This window comes from Haemaphysalis longicornis, unplaced genomic scaffold (assembly GCF_048455015.1).
Source record: "Haemaphysalis longicornis isolate Haplotype H1 unplaced genomic scaffold, Haemaphysalis longicornis Haplotype H1 scaffold_2, whole genome shotgun sequence".
NCBI lineage: Eukaryota > Metazoa > Arthropoda > Arachnida > Ixodida > Ixodidae > Haemaphysalis > Haemaphysalis longicornis.
Window position 1 is genome coordinate 180,005,645 of NW_027526295.1, and position 22,244 is coordinate 180,027,888.

Genomic DNA, 22,244 nt, shown 5'->3' on the forward strand with positions numbered 1-22,244 from the left:
GAAGCCCTCCACTATGGTGCGCCTTGTCGTCGGGGTTGCGACGGCGCGTTAAACCCAACAGTAAATAAATAAATAAATAAATAAATCTAACTAGGTAAATAAATAAATAAATAAATAAATAAAAAGCAGTAAATAAATAAATAAACACTTTCGAAAACGCTTTCAATCTTCTTCGCATCTGGAAGAACTGCGAAAACTATAGCTATTGCCAGCACAGAGCAACAGTGCGTGATTTGCTCGTCGCTGTGGATACACCTTCCGTTTGTGCTTCGCTTTTGTGGCTTTTTTTAGATGGCTATCAAATGCGTTCTCTTCTGCAACTTAAGGAAAGCCGGCAAACAGCCGCTACACCGCTGTAATGACGTCATTCAGCGGTCGAATAACGCGAAGACCGGGAAGGAGAGAAAAAAAGACAAGCATTTCCCAAGTGAGAGGGAAGATGGCAAAGTGCGAATGCCCGAGTTTGCCCGAAGTTACCCGATTTGATCCGGAGGGGCGCGCCGTCGCGCGAGCGCCCTCGAGCGTCGGAATGCGGAGTCGACGAGCGAGCGCCCTCACGCGGACGGAACGCGAAGCGAACCGGCGCAGCGGCGCGCCGCCCGCAGCTACGCCGAGCAGGAGACCGTTGCTATGCCGAGACCGTTGCTACGCACGCTCTCTCTCCTCCTCCGCGCCGTTGCTAGGGGAGAGGGGGAGCGCGGACGGCGGACGAGTGATTCAAGGTCGCTTATAAAGTGCATTCGCACTTAAAATATTTTGAGCAAGTTTCTATGTTATCTGACGAGGAGAGAACAGTAATTTTTGGCTGAGGCACATTGCGACCCCATAGTATAATGCGTTGGTTGACTACTTTCTGCAAGCACTCAAGATTTAGACAAAAGTTGAAAAACGTGTTGCAGGGTTGCTTTAGTTTGGCGAAGACAAAATATTTGGGCAAAGAATCCTTCTTTTTTGAATTTGTTGTTATGCCGATTTGATAAGGAAACGAAAAACGAGCACGAAAAATTAACATAAAAAGATGCCTACTTTTTTTTTCTTCGAACCCGTTTGAACCCGTTTGAACCGGTTCCAACGGGTTCGAACCGGTTCGAACCGGAACGGAATGGTGCTCTGGAACTGAACCCGAACCGAACCCGAAAGGCTTGAACCCGAACCCGAACCGAACCCGAAAAAATTCCGGTTCGACACCCTGCATGGATGTAACATTGCCCCTGCAAAAATGTCTTCCCAGCAAACATCTGTGAACAGCAGCGTAGCCGACTTAAAGGTACTCGTTGTATAGCGCTTTATAGGATACACGGTGTCTTATGAAGGTATTCAATAGAAGGCCGTTTGGCCATCCCGCTTTAAAATCAAACTGAGAAAAAAAAAAGTTTTCCCAGCAGGCGTGTGTATAGTGGCGAAGCCGACTCTAAGGTGGCTTCGTTTACAGCACTCCCGTACAAGATTTCTCATATTTCCCTGAAACATTGTCTTCCCAAGATAGCAATTGTGCATAATAGTGAAGTCAATTTCAAAATGGCTCGGGTGTATAGCTCTTAAGAAGCATACATAGCGTCTCCGAAAGCCTTGCTACTTTGGCATCAAACTGCTTTTATAGCGCCTGAAGAAGTGTTTTTCAAACAATGCAAGTATGAGAAGCAGTGAAGCATTCTTTAAAGGGCTCGGTGTATAGCAGAGTAGCTTATAAGCATTTAATAGGCAATTCCCTCTTGCGGGTTCTTGCAATTTTTTTTTTAAAGAAAAGGCCATGCGCGATGCGAGTGTATACAAAACTCACCACATTTCACCCACCGTGTAGGAGCCCTGGACAACTATGACGGCGGTGTTCGAGCGGTCGTGGGTGAAAACGCCACTGCCGGAATCTTCGCTTCCTACCCCAAGGAATTCGTCAGCACCGGAAACGGCCTTGTTGATCAGGTACGGAAGAGCGCAAACGGCTCTCGCTTGTATCATCTATAATATACGTCTCAGCGAAGCTTGTTCCTTCAGGGATGTGTGCGGTCTTGACGATCTTATGCACTTCCCGCGTTGGCGCCCATTTCTGCCCTATTGATTTCACTGACGACGGGAAAAACTTGGCTTGGCCGAAGGCGGGACATAAAAAACCTCAACAAATACAAAGGAATTTGAATTGGAAAAGACTTTAATGACAAAGATCCTGCAGTAGGCGGGGGCCGATTTCCGGCTCCGCCTCAACGCGGCCTAACGTTGCATCTCCTTTCGCAGCTTCGAAGCCCATGCCTTTCAAGCGCGGCGAAGATCTGCTGGATGGCCCATTCTTGATTCATCTTGCTGGCTGACTCGATGGCTCCTTGAAGTTTCGCTGGATACATCTCGAAACTGGCACTGTACAGTTCGGTGGCACAGTCCCACATAACGTGCCACCGGTTGGCCGGTCCCTTCTTGCACACACTGCACAGGGCCTCGGGGTATTCGTCCGGGAACATCTGATGTAATGCTGCCGGTGATGTGACCGACGCTGTCTGGAGTCTTCTTCGCCGCACCGCTTCCTCGCGACCCAGCGACCGATGTGGCGGTGGTGGCGGCGGGTACGACCGTCTCGAAAGCCGCATGTTCTTGAGTGTTTCGCCAGGGACCATAGTTTCGCCATATATATATATATATATATATATATATATATATATATATATATATATATATATATATATATATATATATATATATATATATATATATTAGTATGAAACTCTATGCTCCACCATCAGTATATTATCTCTATGCCACCATCGCCTCCTGCGTTGCTCCACATTCGACATAGGCCTACTGCGCTGCCCAGGGGGAACTGCGTAAGCGGCTTCCGGGCAGTACAAATCGCGTGTACAGGAGCAAAATAGAATATCTGTTTCTCGAAAACCGGCATGTCATATGCCTTGGAGATTTTAACTGTGTATTAAACCAGGATGACAGAATAGGGCCCTCACATAGAGTAGATTACCAAGGACGGGATTTAAACAAGTTAATACTTCATTTTAATTTAATTGACGCACACGTACTCCTTCACGGAACAACGGTGCAGTACACATGGCAACAAGGAAGGACGAAAGGTAGACTAGACAGAGTCTACGTTAGCTCGGTTCTGGCAGACATTGTCACAGAGTGCGAAATAGTGGAAGCTGCAGCATCGCTTCCGCAAATCTCGGACCACAGCCCTGTGGGAATTAAAATAACTAGCAAAGGAAACCCAAGCAATAATCAAGCCTGGCAGCTGGACACTCGCATACTATATGACAGGACATGCAAAGCCAGCCTAAGAAACAGAATAGCAGCGTCAATCGAAGGGAGGCAAGTTAACGACTGGGACTCGTTAAAAGTGGAATGGAAGACCCTCTGCATTGACGAGGGAAAAAAGCTCAGACACAGGCAGTCAGATGAGATAACAAACATCTTAAAACGAATAAGAATAATAGAACGAGGCAACCCTGCAACACTGCTAATGCAAACCTACCTTAAAGATTTAAAACTGAGACACTCCAGATTAAGCAGGCTCTACTCCACCACTGCCGATGTTCATAGAGCCAGACAATCTCCCAGTGCCAACCCTGAAGTCTTGAGGTACGAACGAAACAGGCAGCTGAAAGCGGAAGCAAACAGGTCAAACCAAGCAAATCTCACACCAGGGGACATCGACAGGTTCATTTCCTACTTTCAGGAAATGACCTCTAGTGAGACAACCAGAGACATCGGTAGCATTACCTCTAGCCCCTACTTAGCAAGTCTTCCACAATTACCAGATGAGGACTTTGTACGCTTAGTCGCTCCGATTACATTAAAAGAATTAACAGAGTCAATGAAGCAACTCCACAAAGGCAAGGCGCCAGGAGTGGATGGATTGCCAGTCGAGTTTTACAGCACATTTTGGGACCTTCTTGGACCCTTCCTATGTGCAGTACTAAATGACGTTCTCACAACGCACACAGTACCCCGCAGCTTTAAACGAGGTAGGATTATCCTAATACCAAAAAATGCCGGGTCTTGGAACGAACCTACAAGCTGGCGCCCCATCACGTTACTGGGGACGGATTACAAATTACTTGCATCAATGCTAACAAGACGACTGCAACTTACCTTGCCGGAAGTGATAACATCGTGGCAAGCCTGCTCAGTTACAGACAGGAACTGTCAAACCTTAAACATGTTAAACAGAGACATAATAGAGTACACCAAAACAAGACAGGCTAGAGGCTGGCTCATCTCTTTAGATCAAGCACAGGCGTTTGACAGAGTAGAACACAACTACATCTTTGCAACTTTAACAGCCTTCGGATATCCACAACAGTTTATTAATATATTAGTAATCCTTTATGAAAACATGCAGAGTGATCTAGTAGTAAACAAGCAGGTAGCAACTAGTCTGAGCGTAACAAGAGGGGTACGACAAGGGTGCCCACTTTCCCCATTACTTTTTGTTCTAGCAATAGAACCGTTCCTAAAAAATGTTGGAAATAACCCGCATATCCTAGGCTTACAGCTTCCAGGGAGTCAGACAGTTAAAGTAACGGCATATGCCGATGATGTTACTTTGTATCTAAGGGACGAAGATAGTTTAGTGCATGCACTTAATTGTTTTGAGGAGTATTCCGAGTTAGCTGGTGCAAGACTAAATTGCACAAAAAGTAAAGCCTTAAGCCTAAGTCCATTAGAAAAACAACACATATATGGCATCCCAGTAGTCACACATGTAGAAATCCTCGGAGTTACTTACACGTCAAGCGGGGTATCGCTTAAGACATGGCACCAGACACTTAAACAACTCAGGGAGGATGTAAACGAAGCCTTAGCTTACGACTTTCCATACGCGGTTAAAAGGTATCTGGCATTAAATGTTTTTACAGGGAAAGTATGGTATATAGCCGGGACAGCTGCCCTTCCTCGATACATAGCGGTTAAAATTACATCTGAAGTATTGCGCCTGTTCTGGTCGGATAAAACAGCCCTGGTCAAAACCGGGAAACTGGGCCTGCCCAGACAATTCGGGGGGTGGAACATCCCCTCTGTAACCAATTATGCCGCGACCTATGCTTTGAAAAGTGTTCTTAGGGTCCTTGATCTGCAGACGGGGCATCCAGCAAGGCAGCTCTGTGTATACTTCTTGGGAGCGCAAGCTAGGTTATTTCCCCAGCATACTCCGGATGGACCCAAGGCAACTCAGCCACCCCCCTTTTACGCCAAAGTAATAGCAGCATATAAGAAGCTAACCACACATAACTCACAAAGAGAAGTAGAAGATATGAGGAACATAGAACTGGCTCAGAAATTAGATGAGACGAGTCCTGAAAACCTAGAAGAGAAACAAAAGAACTTTCCTTGGCGCACGCTAATCAATGCAAATGTACCGGGCGAAGCCCAAGACGTAACATGGAAGTATGGGTGGTCAGTCTTGCAGACGAGAACGGTCTTAAGGAGATGGGGTACAACAACAACAGACAAGTGTGTGCACTGTAATCAGAGGGAGACAAATGAACACGCAATGGTCCAATGTACAGTCGCCAAAACTTTTTGGCTTATAGTGAGTAGGGCATATAGACAACTCCGCATTCGGGACTTCCTGGAGGGCAGACGGTGCCCAAGAAACCCTCTAGCTGTGCTTATCATAACGATTGGTCTTTATGTACTGTGGATAAACAGGCATATTGCTGTTAAGCAATCACGCCCCCGACGTAACCAGTGGAACTTACTGATCCACATGCACACAAAACTAACCGAAAACCTGGAAGCAGAGCTCTTCTTCTTAGGGGAAGAAGAATTCTTGAGAAAATGGTCTTGTCCTTTCATTGAGGTTCAAAACGGGCGAGTGCACTTGAGCTGCACTCCAATACACGGGTTACGCTTCACGGGAACATAAAAGGAGGCTTATAAAAGCGGGTGTGCCTGAGCCGCACTCCAACACATGGGCTACATTTCAGGGAAATAACGGGAGGATCATAAAGGTGAGTGCACTTGAGTTGCACCCCAATAACGTACGGGTCAAGTTTACGGGAACATAAGGGGAGGCTTTTAAAAGGCGCAGGCGCCTCGGGCGGGGGAGACTCTCCTCCTGCACCTGTGCACTTGGTGCCTCACTCTACTACAAAGTGAGCGGGCTCGCAAATGTAAGCCGCTTACTTGCGTTTTTACGGGTGTAAGCCATGTGGTGCGGATGTAAACCGCGTGATTGTGTTGCTACTGCCAAAGGCAGTTCCAATTGCATTATGTAAACAAAGGTCATGTTCAGAGTATCCAACAAGTTTTGTGGCCCCAAATGGGAAGGTGGGCCAAATAAGTGCATGCGGTACAGTCAACAAATCAATGGTCGGTTTCTTTTGTATTTGTTTTTGCATTTGAATGTTTTGAAGTTGCGTATGTAGCAAGGAAGACCCGAGTAAATGAAACGTCTTGTGTAAAGGGAGCTGGTGCTTGGGGTGGGGGAGTAGTTCCCCCCCTCCCGGGACACAGGCTGTCCTCTCAGTGCACAATTTATGTACCAAGAAGTGTATGTCATTTGCATTCGTGTTCATGCAATGTTAGTTTTTCACTGATTTCGTATCTGCTTTGTTAATAGCAAGGAGAGATGTCGTCCTGCAATGTAACGGACGGACCGAGTATGTAAACGTGGAAAAGCGTAACCACGAGTGTTTTGTACTTCCTTTTGTTACAAGAGAAAATAAAAATTCCTTTCTTAGCAAAATGAGCTCGATGTTCCCGATTGTTTCGCGGCATGGTCACCAGCCCATCCCCGACGAGTCCGGTCTCTCCTGGCGATCAACTTAACATTAGAGGAAAAAGCTTTGCAGCGCTAAATACGTTTACAGCGCTGACGACAGTGCCGGGACGGTGACGGCAGTATCCCACTCGCAGGTTCACTGACCATTTGAAGTGAAGCTTCTAGTTTAAACTAATACTCTAGGTGACAAGGACTTTTCAACAACAGCCGATTAAAAAATAAGAGGGACGCTATCGGCAATGATCGCGCTTTAAAAAGCCAGCGAGTCCGGCGGACAGGTAGGCTCGCCGGGCTCGCCTGTCGCGGTGCGCCGCTCTTTTGCGTACCTGCGCACTATATAGGCGTGTACTTTAATCGTTTGCGTCGCCGTTACGAATACATGGTGCAGCGTTAGCTAGCCGTTTTGTTGCGTGTCTCAGTGACAAAATGCAGCGAGCGTCAGAAGCGTGAAATCTGTTATGCGATTCGGAAATTAGTGGCCGTAAGACAAAGTGGTCGGGCCAACTGAGAGGCCGCTCGCTCGTTTGCTTTCACTTTACTTAATTACGCTCTTGCATCATATATTCCCATTTCGCACTTAATAGGCTAGAATGAAGGTCAGCAATGTTTTGAATTGTAGGGCAGAGTTTCATGCAGCCGACACGGCGGAGGGCTGCCCGGCAAACCGTGCAGCCCTCCCAGAGGGGGGCTTTGAACGCAAAAAAAAAAAAAAGCGAATTGCCAATAATATCTGACAATAATCTGGCGAAGTGTGCAGATGGGGTACAATTCATCTGTAAACGACCAATTCTCTGTTCTTGTCTCGCTGCCTAACTCCATTTGAGGAACTGGCGTGTCGGCGTTCAGATTGTTAGCGACGACCCCTGCACTAGAAAATAACCAACAGAGTCAGTGATGATCGTATGTAAATATTCGGGGCCGCGCGCCGTGTATGCGGCTGTTATGTTATGCAAATATAGAACTACACATCTTTGGAGGCAGCGGGCGTGCGATTTGGTGCTTGTTTTGCGTCCTTTAATAGCGCTTATAATTTGTTTATTTGACGCTATTGCCTCACCTACTCGCTAGTGTACATGTACCCTACCGTTCGTAAATCCTGCGGTGTAAAACGTTACGCAAGAATCATTTCGTTTGCGAAAATACAAAACAAAATTTCCACTCGTTTTCAAGGCGGTGCCAGGCCAGCAGTGTCAGCTGAGCCGGCTGCAGCAATTCTTGCGTTCGCTTGCATGCTCCCACTGAAGCAACCTTTTGCAGTTACCAGCAGCGTTCCGTGTTTATGCTACTCGTGAACTTTTCTTTGTCGACCGCACGCAAGAAGAAAGAACGGTAATAGTCGTCAGGAAGTTAGACTAATTAGACCACCCGTCCTGGCCCACGACAGCTCGCCCAAAAGAAAGCCGAAAAATCGGCTTGTTTTAGCGGATATCATTTTGTTTAGCCTCTGCAACTACTTTAAGAGCTATTTCATACAGTATGCAGTTATTTAAACGCACCACAAAGCGATTAAACGAAGTACAACCAACTTTCACTCTGGCTTGTAATTGAAGACACATGGAGGGCGGCGAGGGTCGTCTGCTTTTGTACTACCCAGAGGCATTGGCCACTAGGGGTGCTGCATGTCGCCAAAACTCCAGCGCAGAAATAGGGCGCGCCTCCCTGTGGGTCGTCTCTCGTTGTGGTTGGGTGTGTTCGGAGAGCATTCACCCGCGTGCCCAGGGATCCACCTGACTTCCACTCTTATTTCTTCCTGCGCAACCACTCGTTCGATTATCTTGGCTGCCTTGTCACTGATCCGTCCGTTTGTTAGGTTTCGGACGGCTTCTAGCGAATCGCTTAGGACGGTGTCACACCACGGCTCGGCCATTGCTAGGGCGATGGCGATCTCCTCTGCTTCGGTTGCATTAACACACCGCTTACTCGCTGACGTGGACACTTCCCCCGTTCTCGCATTGATGGTTATCGCTGTATATCTGCCCTTTCCGTAGTCTGCTGCATCCACGTATCTCGTTCTCAGGTCACCACTGTACTGCTCGATGAGGTACTTGTCCCTGGCTTGCCTCCGCTCCCGGTTGTGCTCTGGATGTACGTTCTTCGGGATGGTACTCACCCGCACGTTTTCTCGAACTTTATCACAGAGCTCGTGAAGCTGCCTCCCCGTGACCTGATAGCCGTACCCCAAGGTCTCGAGTATGACCCGGCCCGTCTTGGTCCCCGCCAGTCTCTCTTGCTGTGCCGCCAGATGCGCCTCGATGAGCTCGTCCAGAGTGTTGTAAACGCCCAACTGCATCAGCCGCTCGGTGTTTGTTGACTCCTTCAACCCCAACGCTCGCTTGTACAACCTTCTGATCATGGTGTCAATCTTGTCAATCTTATTCTTGTCCGTCTGCAAGTACACTTTGTTTCTCAGTTTTGGAGCAAAAAAATGGCATTTTTTTGTGTATTGTATGGCAAAAGCTGGAGTTCAGGTCCGACTCCCCCTGCACTTGATTTCGCTGCCATGAACGTCACGCAGATGCAACTGCATGACTCTCGTCTGCGTCAACAAAAACCACGAGAACTGAAAAATGCCTCACCTGAGGAGATGTTATTCGCTACGCTTTATGGGACTTTTGTGAGCAACCGTTATCACCTATTGCACCGGCTCAGCGTATCGTTTTGAACCATATGAGGCTTCATTTTGGGCATTTTTGGCGCTTGTCTCGGGAGTATATATGCTCAGTTTGACGCAGAGCCAACTTTATGTAGGCACTTTCTGCAAACTCCATCTTTGGAGGCACCCATCCGCCTCCAACTCAGTGCTCGTTCTTTCTTTCATCTGCAGGTGTGCGAGTAGCGCATTATCTTTGATCAATACAAGCATGAACTCAGTTTCACAGTGCAGTACAGGTTTCACGTACTGCCGTAACATGCAGAGCTTGCCCGAAGCGTTTGTTGCCTGCTGTAAGCACTACTCAACATTTAAGTTGAGCTAGAACATTAAAACAGTAATTGAGTTTAAATGAATGCAAAAAATGTTCTTTCAGGAAATGAAAAGAATCAAACCCAGCTGAAAAAAAACCTTTGGAAATCCGGAACTGTAACCCTCCAAAACACCATTGGACCAAATGGAATCAACTGCACTTCCGTGTAGTTCAATGGTATTTTGGACAGGTCCAATACTTTCAGTGTCTGTTTTCGGCTGGGTTAAGCCCATTTCTGAAGAATCTTTCTCCTTCTTTCTAGAATCTTTCTAGAATCTTTCTCCCATGCAACCTGGTTCGAATTCCGGTATCTGAACTGCTTCGGCCGTGTCAGAACGGCCGTCGTATTCATAACGCGAGGAACCCAGGTTCGATTCCAACCACGGGAAGCGTTTTTTTTTTTTGTGTGTAACCTTATTTTGTAAAGTTGGCTTTCTTGCAGTGCCTTCCGGCGCGGCATCGGTCGCCATCAGTGAGGCATAGCAAGCTTCATATTAAATAGGCCGTGCCATATTGATCTGGCAAAGAAGTAATATAAGCGCGCAAGCGACAACAAAGTTAATACGACACCCAGAAGGATTTCGCTGTAGGTGACGCAAAATTATAAAATACCTAGTTCACCTGGGCAGTACGTACACTCCAAGATCAACTACATATCTCAGCAGTTTCCGATGCACCACCCTCAGTGAGAGCACGGGTGCATATGCCGCCAAATGGCCACGACGCGTTTCTCAGTGGTTGCCCCGGTGCCCCTCGCAGATCGTGGGCACAGCGCTGTTGGTGCTCGCCATCTTGGCCATCACGGATGCCCGCAACATGGCCGTTCCGCAGGGGGTGCAGCCCCTGTTCATTGGCTTCGCACTCGGCGCAGTCATCCTGTGCTTCGGCTACAACTGCGGTGCTCCGCTCAACCCGGCCCGGGACCTGGGGCCGCGCGTCTTTACTGCCATGGCCGGATGGGGAGGCGAGGTCTTCAGGTGAGCAGTGGGTCGATGCACCACCGGCCGCCTGTGCTCATCGCTTGTTCACCAGACACAATCCCCTAAAGAAACACTGACACAAGGGGAGGTTTGGTGAAAGTTCAGCCCCCACCTCCTTATTTTCCCTTCTTTCTCCCAGTCCTCTTATTATTTCGTTCCTTGCACGTCCACTTGTCTCCTCGACAGGGAGATGTCTTTACAGCGACTTGTCGCATGCTCGTCTCCACATGACTTGGTAATTTTCAAGCTTGAACTAAATTAGAAAAGCGAAAGGAGGGACGAGATATGGCAGTGGCGAACAACTGCTTTTACTGGCACAGAGATGTCCTGCGTTATTATTTTTGAGATGGAGATTAGAGGCAGTCCACTCTTATTGGATAACTACCGGTAGTGTGCAGAGGGCAAAATGATAGTGCCTAGGAGCATATTCCGGTAAAGTGACTTTATGCTACATGCCAACCATACCCAACCCCTGAACCACCTAGTTAACGCAACCCCAACAAAACCAAAACTTTTTTAACCCTTTCAGAACTCGCCAGTTTGATCTCCAAACCTTACCAAATCATATATCCTCCTAACACTGAACTCAGGGCTGCTTTCATGGCCCAAAAGTTGTACTAAGCTCTCGCTTGCTGAATGCGCAATGCCATGCTGGGCAAGGACCAAAAATCAAGCAAAATCTTTCGAAACATAGAGGGCAAAGCCCTCACTTTCATCCTCACCATTTTTAACCATCATTGGGAAGCCACCACTTTTCCCCACATCCCACTCTGGCTCATAACCATCAACAATCTCTGCTCTATTTGTCTTGCTTCTTGCCTGGGCAAGCTCTTCAAACATAAGGTGCACTCTTGCTTAAAGGAGCCATGAAGAGAAAACAAAAGTTTGTTTTATTCGAAAGATTAGGTGTTTCATAGTACCCCAAGCGCTTTCCCGGAAGCAAATGATGCTTTATTCACTGATAAATAAGGCAATTTAAGCCAAAATTTTAAATCTCCCGCTAAAATTGAACATTCCGTGACGTGTACAATGGCGTCATAGAGCCGGTCCATGAAACAGATACTTAGTATGTCGACTCCATATAGCACCCACACGCGGGAGTCGATCGAGACGGCGGCCATTTTAAAAATACTAGTAAAACCTAGTGCACCCGCAGCCCTAGTCATGGAATCGCCTGATCCGGAGAACAAAACTCTCGCCGAGGAGCTCGGGCTTGCATTTAACAACCTCACACCACAAAAACGCTCAATGCTTCTAAGTGCACGAGCGGCAAGAGTTGTGGGATACGCGGTGGACGGGAAAGCGACCATTCCGCGATAGCCACAACAGACGAACGCCCAGCCGTCGGCACCGCTGCCTCGTCAGCCCCGTCGCGACGGACGAATATAGACTGGTACGTATGTGCCGTATTTTGATTACGGTTAATAATAGTTCAATTTCAGTAGCAGTATCACTTATGCCAGTTGGCCGGTGTCGTGTATGGAAAGCCGTTCGCGCGAGCTCTCTGCTTCGACCAGAAAGATACGAGCGTCAATGCGCGGTGTTTACGGCATTTTTTTCCCCAAGGTCAGAGCGATTTGACGAAGTCGGCAACGAGCGCCAGCATGTTCCAGGAGTGAGCTAACGTAAGGGTCCCTGCCGTAACTGAACAAACTGAAGTTTTCAGTGGTTGTAAACTGGAAACGAGCTCGTAACGACAGCAGCAAACCAACACCATTCGAAACTTACGCGACGACTGGCACTATCTCGTCGCTTCTTGCTGTTCCTTACTCCCCTCGTTTCTATTTTTACCTTTGCTGGTTGGCGATATGACGGCCAACCTCCTGTGAAGGGATTACGATACGAAGCAAGGTCGCGGCTGTGCGTGCTGGAACGGTTCGTTGGCCCCGAAGAGCCTCGAAAGCTTTTCTTTCCTCCATGCTCGAACCCGAAAATTCGTCTGCGCCATAGAGTTTCATACTAATATACACTAGAGGGAAATGTGGCGCCACCATCTAGGGGAGCCGCGCTTCGGTGAGCGTGCCGTCATGTACCGGGCAGGCACGTTCCACTTGTCCTTGGCATGGCTCACGAACAGGCTGAAAAGTTGGCTTTGGCTGCAAAAATGCAACAATATTACTGCAGAAAATTAATCGAATTTGTTCTGTTATTAAAAAATAAAAGCTCTATAAAGATTTATTTGCCAGGGATTATTTAGAAGCTTCATGGAAGATGAACAGAAAAACAATGTTACCCCTTTTGGCTTCAAGACGAAAAAGAAGCCATGTGGCTAACCAAGCCAAGGAGGCGAGGAACGTCGCTAGCTGCAATGGCGCCGCCTACGGCGGCACGCGAATGCAGCGCCAGATTTCCCTCTAGTATATATTAGTATGAAACTCTATGGTCTGCGCGACGGCGAGATGTCGAGCTCGGCCGGCGCGCTAGTTTCGTACGCATTGGCGCACACGCTTGCGAGTTCGTTCGGACCTTCAACCGTTTACTCCACCGTTCTTTGTCATAAAAAGAATGTGCAGTATGTTTCACGGGCATTTAGCTCGCTATGCAAGCTGTAAGCCCTGCCTAACATGCGTTTGCTTTTGCCGGCCTCCGCCAATCGCAGAGCTTAGCCCATGTGACGGCATAGGTTCTGTTGCGGGAAATGAGCTGGTGGGTCGCATGACCATTCCCGTTTTTCCTAATTATGTAGCTTATTTGAGCGAAGTTTGCGTTATAAGTGGTGTCGTTATGGTTCTAACGAGGCAATCTTTCGAATGAACCAAACTTGTGTTTTCTCTTCATGGCTCCTTTAACAACCCATCTCGGAGATAACAACCTGTGTCCACATATACGGTCAATTTTCAGGTCTACAAATCTACTCAAGACGTTCTCCTCCAACTAAAAGGGCAAATAATAGATGACCTCTGAAAAAGTCAGTGCAGCGCACTGTCCCTGCTGTTAATGTTGAAGAAGCCTTTGACACGTCACACATGAGGCCATCTCGCGAGGCCTTCAAACTACGGTGGTGTGGCTACTTACAACTTTGTCTGAGAAGTTCTGGTGTATTGGACAGCGCATTCCATCTTAGGCCCATACAATCTGATCTCTCTTCACGCCATCAAGAGGCACCCCTTAAGGATCAGTCATTTTGCCCTTACTTCATACCAGCACCAGCTCCTTACCTAACTGCCAAACTCTCTGCTTCTTTAATCTACCTCGCGCCTTCTATGCGGACGACTTAACAATCTGGGCCAACACTCGCTCAGCCGCACATCATCAAGACAATATTAAGCAAGCCATTGGCTACACACCTGAGTACTATCTAGAGCAGTGAAGCCCCACCTGTGCTGTCCTCAAATCCGCATTACTCATCCTCAATGCACGTACTTACAGACAGCACTACCCCCAACCTGCCCATCACTATAATCTCTGTTCCCAACCCACAAGTGACCGGCCTTCAAATATTCCACGCTGCCTAACAAACCAACAGAAAAGTGACCACTCTTCTCCAACTCCATTTTACCATCACACATCCGCGAGAGCACGACACCTGCCAATTTGTTCAAGCACTTCTTATCATTCCCATCATATATACGGTGCACCATATGTCCAACTGAAGTCAAAAGAACAATCAAAAGTTGACGTACTATTTTGCAAGAATTATGCAAAATTGTCTTTGGACTTCCTGCACTCACTCCTACAGTTCACCCCTACTCAAGCTCGACCTCCGCTATTCACTCATGGAACTCCTAGAAGTACAGTGAATATGCCTAGGCTAGCTCAATCGCCTCTTCCCAGCCTTATGTGTTGCGCCATTCTGGCACACCTAGTCTGCTCTGTTCCCAGCTCATTGGACGCACCACTATACACCCACATCCCGTTCCCTCCCATTCTGCACCATCCTACTTAAACTGTCAGTCGAAGACAAACACACATTCGTTGCCTACAGAAGCAATACTCTTAACATTCCTGCAATTCACTGCGTGGACATCCAAACGTACTTGCAACGACCAGACCACGCACTGGTTGCTTTTGATCCTCGTGGCCCCATGCTGACAGCCACCACCATTGATGAACCCTACCAGTATGGAAAAAAGAAACAGGAAGAACAGTATTAGTATAGAAGGCTCTGGGCCCATTTAGGGAGAATCGGTGAGGTGGGAGTGTGGTTCTGTGGTGGTTTGAATCAACAAACTGTATATGTGCCCCAGGGGAGGTAAGCATTTCTACTCACATTGCATGTTGCACAAAATCGAGACAGACCTTTCCACTACAGCCCTGACCAGCAATGTCACTACCCTCACGAACACACAGCTAGCCTGCCACAACTTTCTGATTAATTGCATTCTCCCCCGTCCCTCAAGCATCTACCAACGATCAAGACCCTTCCCTACATCCCAGTCATGTGGACCCCAAGTCATACCTCCCTCCAGAATGAAGCGGCTCATGCGGCGGCCCGTTCAGGATGGGTGTCTTGGTTGCGCCCTCCACCAAACGGCCTACTCCCATTCGAGGCCCCAAAATCCGCCACCGTTTTCGTCAGAGCCACCACAAGTACCTACCCTTCATCTTCACCTGTCCCTCGGTGTCTGGGAAATCCAACAATTGTGCACATTTCACACCCAAACATACTTCAACACCCTCATCTCGCATCTCCCACTATATATCCTTAGAATACCCAACCTGCCATATCCCCAGTACAGCCTTCCATCTGAAAAGGGCACGCCCCAGCCATCTGAATGCCTTCCTTTTCTCCTCTCTGGAGCAGTGGAAGTGTGGGCTAACCAGCTCTCAGCCCAGACCTAAGCAATGCCTGGTCTCCTAGGCTAGAGAGTGGCATTCCCCTGTGACTTTCTAGAATAAGAAGAGGCGACCCACCTTTCTTTTATTTTCTTTATTTCTCATTTCCAGTAAATGCAACAACAGCAACTAGAGGCGCATTTTAGTGCGAAGTGAAATAGAGTAATCAGTGGTCCACCGCGTCACCCTACAACTCGTACATGATTGCTGTCAGCACGAATGAGCAATCTCACGAGGTGTCCTTGATGCGCAGCTTCCGGGACTACAACTGGTTCTGGGTGCCCATCGTGGGCCCCCACATTGGCGCCCTCGTCGGTGCCTGGCTGTACACGTTGGCCGTGGAGCTGCACTGGCCCGGCGAGAGCTACGACATCAACAGCGGCAACCCCGTGTCCGCCAAGGACGGTGCGTACAACGGTCATCAACCGTCCTCTATCGAGACGGGCAGGTAAAGCCTCGTGTCCGCTTAGTGTCCACCCCCCGGAAGCACGTGTAGGCATCGTGTTTGCTGCCTCTGTTCCGCCGAGTCTGCTCCACGTAGTTGCATCAGCGTTACGCACGAACGGCTGAGTCCTTGCAGAATCCTTGGCTGCACACTGTGTTCCCCTGCCTACCTGGTCAACTACTTGGTGGGAATTGGGAGTTCTAGCTTGCTGCGCTCATGGCTCTGGTTTCTGCGCTTAGTGCTGGGTGATTATATTTAAGCTCGTGTGTTACACTCGAGTCTGTTTGTTTCCTTTTTCACCTTTATTTTGCTTTCGTAAACTTCTTTCTATTATGCTATTTTGTTTTTGTTTTATTTTGTTATCCTCTTAATTTCTTTTTTCCTTTCAAGCCCTTTAATTTTACCCGTTACCCTCTATTCCTGCTTTTACGCCTTCTAAATTCACTTTGCCTTTTTTTTGCTTCTCTTTTTCACTTCTTTGCGTAACCCATGCCAAAGTTAGAGCTATGCCTGAAGCGCATCACCGCCAAAAAACATTGGCAATCAGTAAATCTCGATTGTAAACAAAAGTGTGGCTTATATGCTGCCGGGCCAAGCTCACGTGCACACTTGTCTTTTTGGCAGCCTTGTCGAAACCAAGGATGTGCATGGCAAGCTAAACTCTACCATTATTCGTGGCTTTAGTATAAGTGTGCCTGCATCTGTAACCTGTGGCGCAGCAATGCATGAGCCTTTTTGTCAGAATCTTATCTACACAGCTTATAACGCATGTGTCCAGAGTTTGTGGGCTCACTCCATGCATGCAGATACAACGGGCAGTGCTCCCGACGGCTAAAATCACAGCTCCCCTGGTTGGCGACACCCAACATGGAGCCATTTGACCATTCAGGTCACTTGTTCTGACTACTGGTAGAACTTAATTAGAGCAGCTCCTTGAAACACGTGCGGCAAACGTTCCCACTAAGCACTAACTAAGGCATACTGGGCAGCGACCACCCGACCTTATTTTACTTGCGCAGGACATTCATGATCTTCAGTAAAGAAAACAAATGCGGACGTGACTTTCCGCACTACTGCTTTTTTTTTTCTTTCGTTAAAGGCTTATCTGTTCTTTGTGTCCTAGTAAGCAGTTCATAATTAATGGTGCAAGGGCACAATGTGGCTGGCTTCAGGCGTTAATTAAAAGGCCATTAATTGTTTGAAAGAAAACTTTGAGATGATGTATGGTCAGGTGAGTTGGTTGACACTCATATTGAAAATTTATGGCCCAAATGAGCACAACTGACAAGGCAGAGAAGTTCACAGGACAGTGCTGACTCTCACAGCTGTATTTTTAATTGAATACTAGCAAATACATACGTCTTGTTGTCTTTTTTTTGTTTTCTCATTTAAAAAAACCAAGTTATAGTTTAATGTCCATCCCCTAAACCACATCACACCTGTATTTGTGAATACGCCAGGTGAAGCCGCTGTTCTAAGGGGGCCATTTTCTTTATCAAGGCCACTGGTTGTAACTGCCATAAGCTAAAATAATTTTTATTTCATTTATAAGTAAGATAGTAACACACTATCACTCTTGTTAGTGTTAAACAAAATAGACCATCAAGTTTGACCTCTGGGTGAAGTTTAGCGCGAAAGAAGATGTGGTTTGTTCGGGAAAATTATTTTTAAGACTATCATTTATTCTTGCAACACCCTGTATGCGCGCAAAGCGGATGCTGGGTCTCATCTGGGACAGGCTGCAGTGAGTCAGGGCTGCATGTTGCCTTGACAAACAAAGGGTAATTACTTCAAAGAGGGTCGGAGCAGCATGCAATAAAATGATGCTACGGTGTCCAGTAGACTCGAATGAAAAAAGAGAAGGTGGCAAGTGTGCACAAATACAAGGAAAAAGGATGCCTTCTTAAAATGCGCTTCCAGCTCCACCAGAAAGAGGTGCACACGGCCTAAAACCATTTATTTCCTCCGTGCATCAGAGTGTCACCTCCAAATTGTACTGCCTATGCTTGGTGGCCGGGAAATAAAACTGAAAGCATGTACCACCTACTTTTGATAGGTGTACAGTAATGAACACCCGCAAAGCAGGAATCATAAGTCAAAATGTGTTCAACTCTACACCCGATCCTTTGAATGGTTGTCGTACAAATTTATTGAATCTTTTTGGGGATTGATTGATTGATTGTGAGATTTAATGCGCTGGAGCTACACCTGGGCTGTGACGCAGTGGAGGGCTTCGGATGAATTCTGACCAGTAAGGAATCTTTAATGTGCACCGAAATATCAACACATGGCTGTTTTCGCTTTTCGCCTTCATCAGAAAAGTAGCCACCGCGGCTGGGATTGAACCCACGTCCTGAATCTTTTTAGGGGCAAAACTCACTATGAGCATTGTAGTCGTTAACTACTTTTTTCGAGATTATGAGATAAACGTAAGGCGCTGCAAGAAAAATATATATTTTGTTTACTTGTTTGCAGTGTAAGCCTACCACCCCTTAAAAACTTTATAGCGTGTGGCCATTTCCTATGTTTGCACTTGAAGACTTTCAGGGCATGAATTTGGACAATTCTATTTTGCACTCGTGTAAAAACTGGCTGTGAGTGCATGGGTAAAAAAATTTCAAAAAAGCGGAAGTTAGGCATGCAAAATTATGCACCCTTGACAATTCAGAATGTGCAAACTAGTTTACTTAATCACATTCCCGGTGACTAAGGCGTTCTGCTGCTGGGAACGAGGACGTGGGTTTGATTCATGGCAGCCGCTTTTCCGATGAAGGAGAAAAGCAAAAGCGCCCGTGTGTACGAGACTTCGGTGCATGTCAAAGATCCTCGGGTGGTCAAAATTCATCCGGAGCCCTCCGCTTTGGCGTGCCTCATTGCCTGCGTCACGTCGGCGCATTAAACCCTACGATCAATCAATCAATCATTCAATCGCATTCCTCATGCCGTTCTGCCTTTTATTTCTTGTGATTTTTTTCTCATATGGTTTCGTTTCACAATAGAACACCCATAATATTTTTCCTGTACGTACTTGTATGCGTTTAAAAAAAAAAGCCCTTCGTAAATAAATAAAAAGTAAAAAGCGTTTCTTAAATTCAGCACTTGTCCTGGGAACTTTTGTCAGTCGTCCTTTTGCTCATGCAATTTTCAATATGAAGGCAAATATGCAGGCAGGGACGGGTTCACTGGAGAAAGCAAGGTAGAATGAAGGGCATTGGCTGGGCAAAACATGACGTTTGTCTTTAGCCTGGCTTTGAAAATTTTAGTTCTGTAGATCAGGCTTGCGCAAATTAAAGGAAAACTAAAGAAAGTCGTAAATGCTCTATAATACCTTTAAGTTAACCAAGTCAATGTGTAAAGTGTATGGCCTACACCCTTTTGTTCTAGCTGTGGTCAATTTACGAACAATTTTTCAGAATAAAATAATTTTAGGAGCGCCATTTCCCTTCATTTCTACTCTGATTATGTGACACTGGCTACCTGTGACAGCACACTCTGAAAGTTCGATAAATATTGCCTCTATTAATATGCCTGTGTACAGATAAATGCCATGCTAGCAAGCAGGTTGCGTGTTTTCATTGGTGGCTGTACTATACAACAACGCACGTACCAAAGATGCTGACTAACAGGAAGCGTGGAATCTGTTTACTAGTGTGACATTTATTATTCTGAGCATCAAGCTGCTCAAGCAGTGCCGGTTAAATATACAGAGGGCAAGGCTGAACAGGAGTGTGTTTATGGCTTATAAATTGCACCTAAGCAAACACAAGGTCCATATTTCCCATGAAATAGGTGAAGAATAAAGTCGGGAGAAACGACGAACGACGTCACTGCAGCAGGGCCGAAAGTTATCGCGGAGCGTGCCTTCTGCTTCTTCTTGTAATAAAACATGGCTCTGTATTCCCGCTTAATAATAAAATTATGGATTGCATGACTTGAACGAGGTAATGTGCTCACAAATAAAATGTCATATAGCTCACTTTAGTGCCCCTATTACTCAACCTACGTGGTCCTGACCAAGTTATTAATAATAAAAAAAATCCTTTGAAAACTCTCCACTTTGTTTTGACGCTATGGACTACATGCAGTTATTTAAGTGTTGTCTCAAACCATCTAGATTCTAGCATGCAGTAGGTTATCTCACGTTTATTTCCAAGATGAAGACTCAACGTAATGTATGCCACTGGCTGAATGAAACCCTTTCCGCTACTAACTCCTTCACTCACACGGGGAGTGCCTGTGGCAGTGTGATGTAACTGCATGCCTACATTTTTGCACGCACTTTGGCCATGTTACTTTTTTCTCTGTCTTTGCATATTTTGGGGGACGGCACGATTAAACACCTTCTACACACCTTGCAGCACCTCGATTCCAATTGGCGAATCAAAGTGATACGTTGTTTTAGAGGTAAGGATGGCCAAAAACTAAGCGGCTCAGTATTATAGGATTCATAGGATTGCGGGCCCACAGATTAGTAATACTGTGAGTGTTTAGACTCTGTCTGCATTTAGGAACACTTCCTTGTTTGTTACCGTACCGCATTAAGGTAATTTATATTTAACATGTATTATAAAAGGCAAAAATGCAAGGTTTATCATTTATCTGGATGATGTTTTATCATCTACCATTGAGCTGAAGTTATACTCAATTTGGTATAGTTAAGCTTCCAAAGATGGACGCACTGCATGCAAAAAGCTTCCAAAGGAAGGCACCATGCACATAATTGGAGGTTGCCTTGGAGTAGCATTTACTTATTCACATCTTCCGAAATTGCCAGAGCCTCAGTATAGTTTAAACTGGAGACATGTATTGGTCTTACTGCTACATTGTTCATTTATCGATTTCACTGTCATTCCTCATACCTTCCATATTCATTTCATTCTATTTTCATCCTCCGTACCTTCGCCCCAGTGGAAAGTAGCAGGTCCAAGATCAGTTTCTCAGGCCGACCTCTTCTCGGTTTCAATAAACATTTACACAATCTATCTCGATTTCGCAATTTTTTCAATTTAACAAACAAATTCAGAATTCTCTCTTGCAATTGCCCACAGGCTCAATGCTTTTTCAATTTTATAAAGCCTACGGATCTAGCAAAACGATTTTCCAGCATCGGTGACTTCGTTGAACTTCGGTGACTTCGTTCAACTGTAGCCACTTTAAAAGTGAGGTCTATGGCACTTCTGTAATATCAAGGCAACCTCCTAATGCCTAGAGCCACCCATTTCCTACGAATTCCTCATGAAATCATGCACTGTGCTGATAATGTTTGGTTACAGATGGTTGTGATGGCAAGCAAAGTTGGCAAAATGACTGGCAAGTAGTCAATGTTAAAGTTGGTTACTTAGCATAGCACGGTTAAGCCGCAGTGAAGCATTACCATCTAATCTGGACAGACCCTGAATTATGATTTCAATACATTAGGCCACACCTGAACATCACCTTAGCATGTGCTCAATAAGCCAGAGCTGACACTCAATTCGTGCCAGAAGCTTTAGTTGTCCCTGCACCCCAATTATGTAATCACAACGCTGAAGAGGCTTTGGCCAATATGTGACACTTTACTTCAACTCCCTGATGCCGTCTGCGTATACACTCTTTTCATTAGCCACGACACATTCGTGGCTCAAAAAAATAAGAACGTGCCAGTTCCTGCATTGCAACGTCATTGAAACAGTTCAAATGGCCAAATTAAATATCACCGGCATCATGCAATCTCAAACGAACAAATCGAGCACGATGCATTGTTGCTTTTCAGATGCTTATGGACAGGATGGTATTCGAATGTGAAAGTAAGTGTGCTCGGCAAACACTTGAGCATGACTACGTTTGCCACAACGTCGGCACTGCTCCCCCATTCGTTCCAGCTTATGCAGTAGTGTCAGGCCACGATAAATAGATGCCAGCCAAAATGTGCTAGGAATGCTGGCTAATGGGAGGTAGAGCCATTGCGTACACTTCCCTTTGTTGTGACTTAAGCTGGAACGAAGCACTCCTCAGTCCAATACCGCAGCACACTTGTATTAGCTTTTTTCCCCATTTCCCAGCAGTGTGCTAACACACAGTGCTAAGTGCACCTGCTGGCAAGAGTAAACATAGCGTTCACTTTGGCCACATGTTATGTGTCCTGCTTACTATCATCCACAACTGCACCTCACAGTCAGCATGCGTAAATATCTTCGGTGGTGGCTCTTCGCCTCGTGAAAGGAACTAGCTCGTAAAGGTAAAGTGTCTTACGACAATGTGCCTTGAGTCTCATAGCCCTGTCACACAGGCACTTTCAATCCGGACTGAAGCAAAGAACGATTGACCTTTCGTGTGCGCTCGACGCACCGCTGCTGCTACACGGCACGTTTTGATCT

General features: G+C 46.4%; 1 protein-coding gene across 5 annotated transcripts in view; it reads left to right on the forward strand.

Moving 5' to 3' along the window:
• Positions 1-22,244, forward strand: part of LOC144169578 (aquaporin-7-like) — a 128,289-nt gene that overhangs the window by 100,856 nt on the left and 5,189 nt on the right. The window contains exons 4-8 of one of the 5 annotated variants that reach the window (XM_077698816.1): positions 1,802-1,920; positions 10,447-10,664; positions 15,697-15,848; positions 20,247-20,292; positions 21,641-21,674. In XM_077698816.1, the coding sequence (XP_077554942.1) occupies positions 1,802-1,920; positions 10,447-10,664; positions 15,697-15,848; positions 20,247-20,290 (533 nt within the window). In that variant the 3' untranslated portion in view covers positions 20,291-20,292; positions 21,641-21,674. Of the gene's footprint in view, positions 1-1,801; positions 1,921-10,446; positions 10,665-15,696; positions 15,892-20,246; positions 20,293-21,640; positions 21,675-22,244 lie in introns of all 5 variants that reach the window. The other 4 variants (XM_077698815.1, XM_077698817.1, XM_077698814.1 and 1 more) reach the window with 4 other exon arrangements.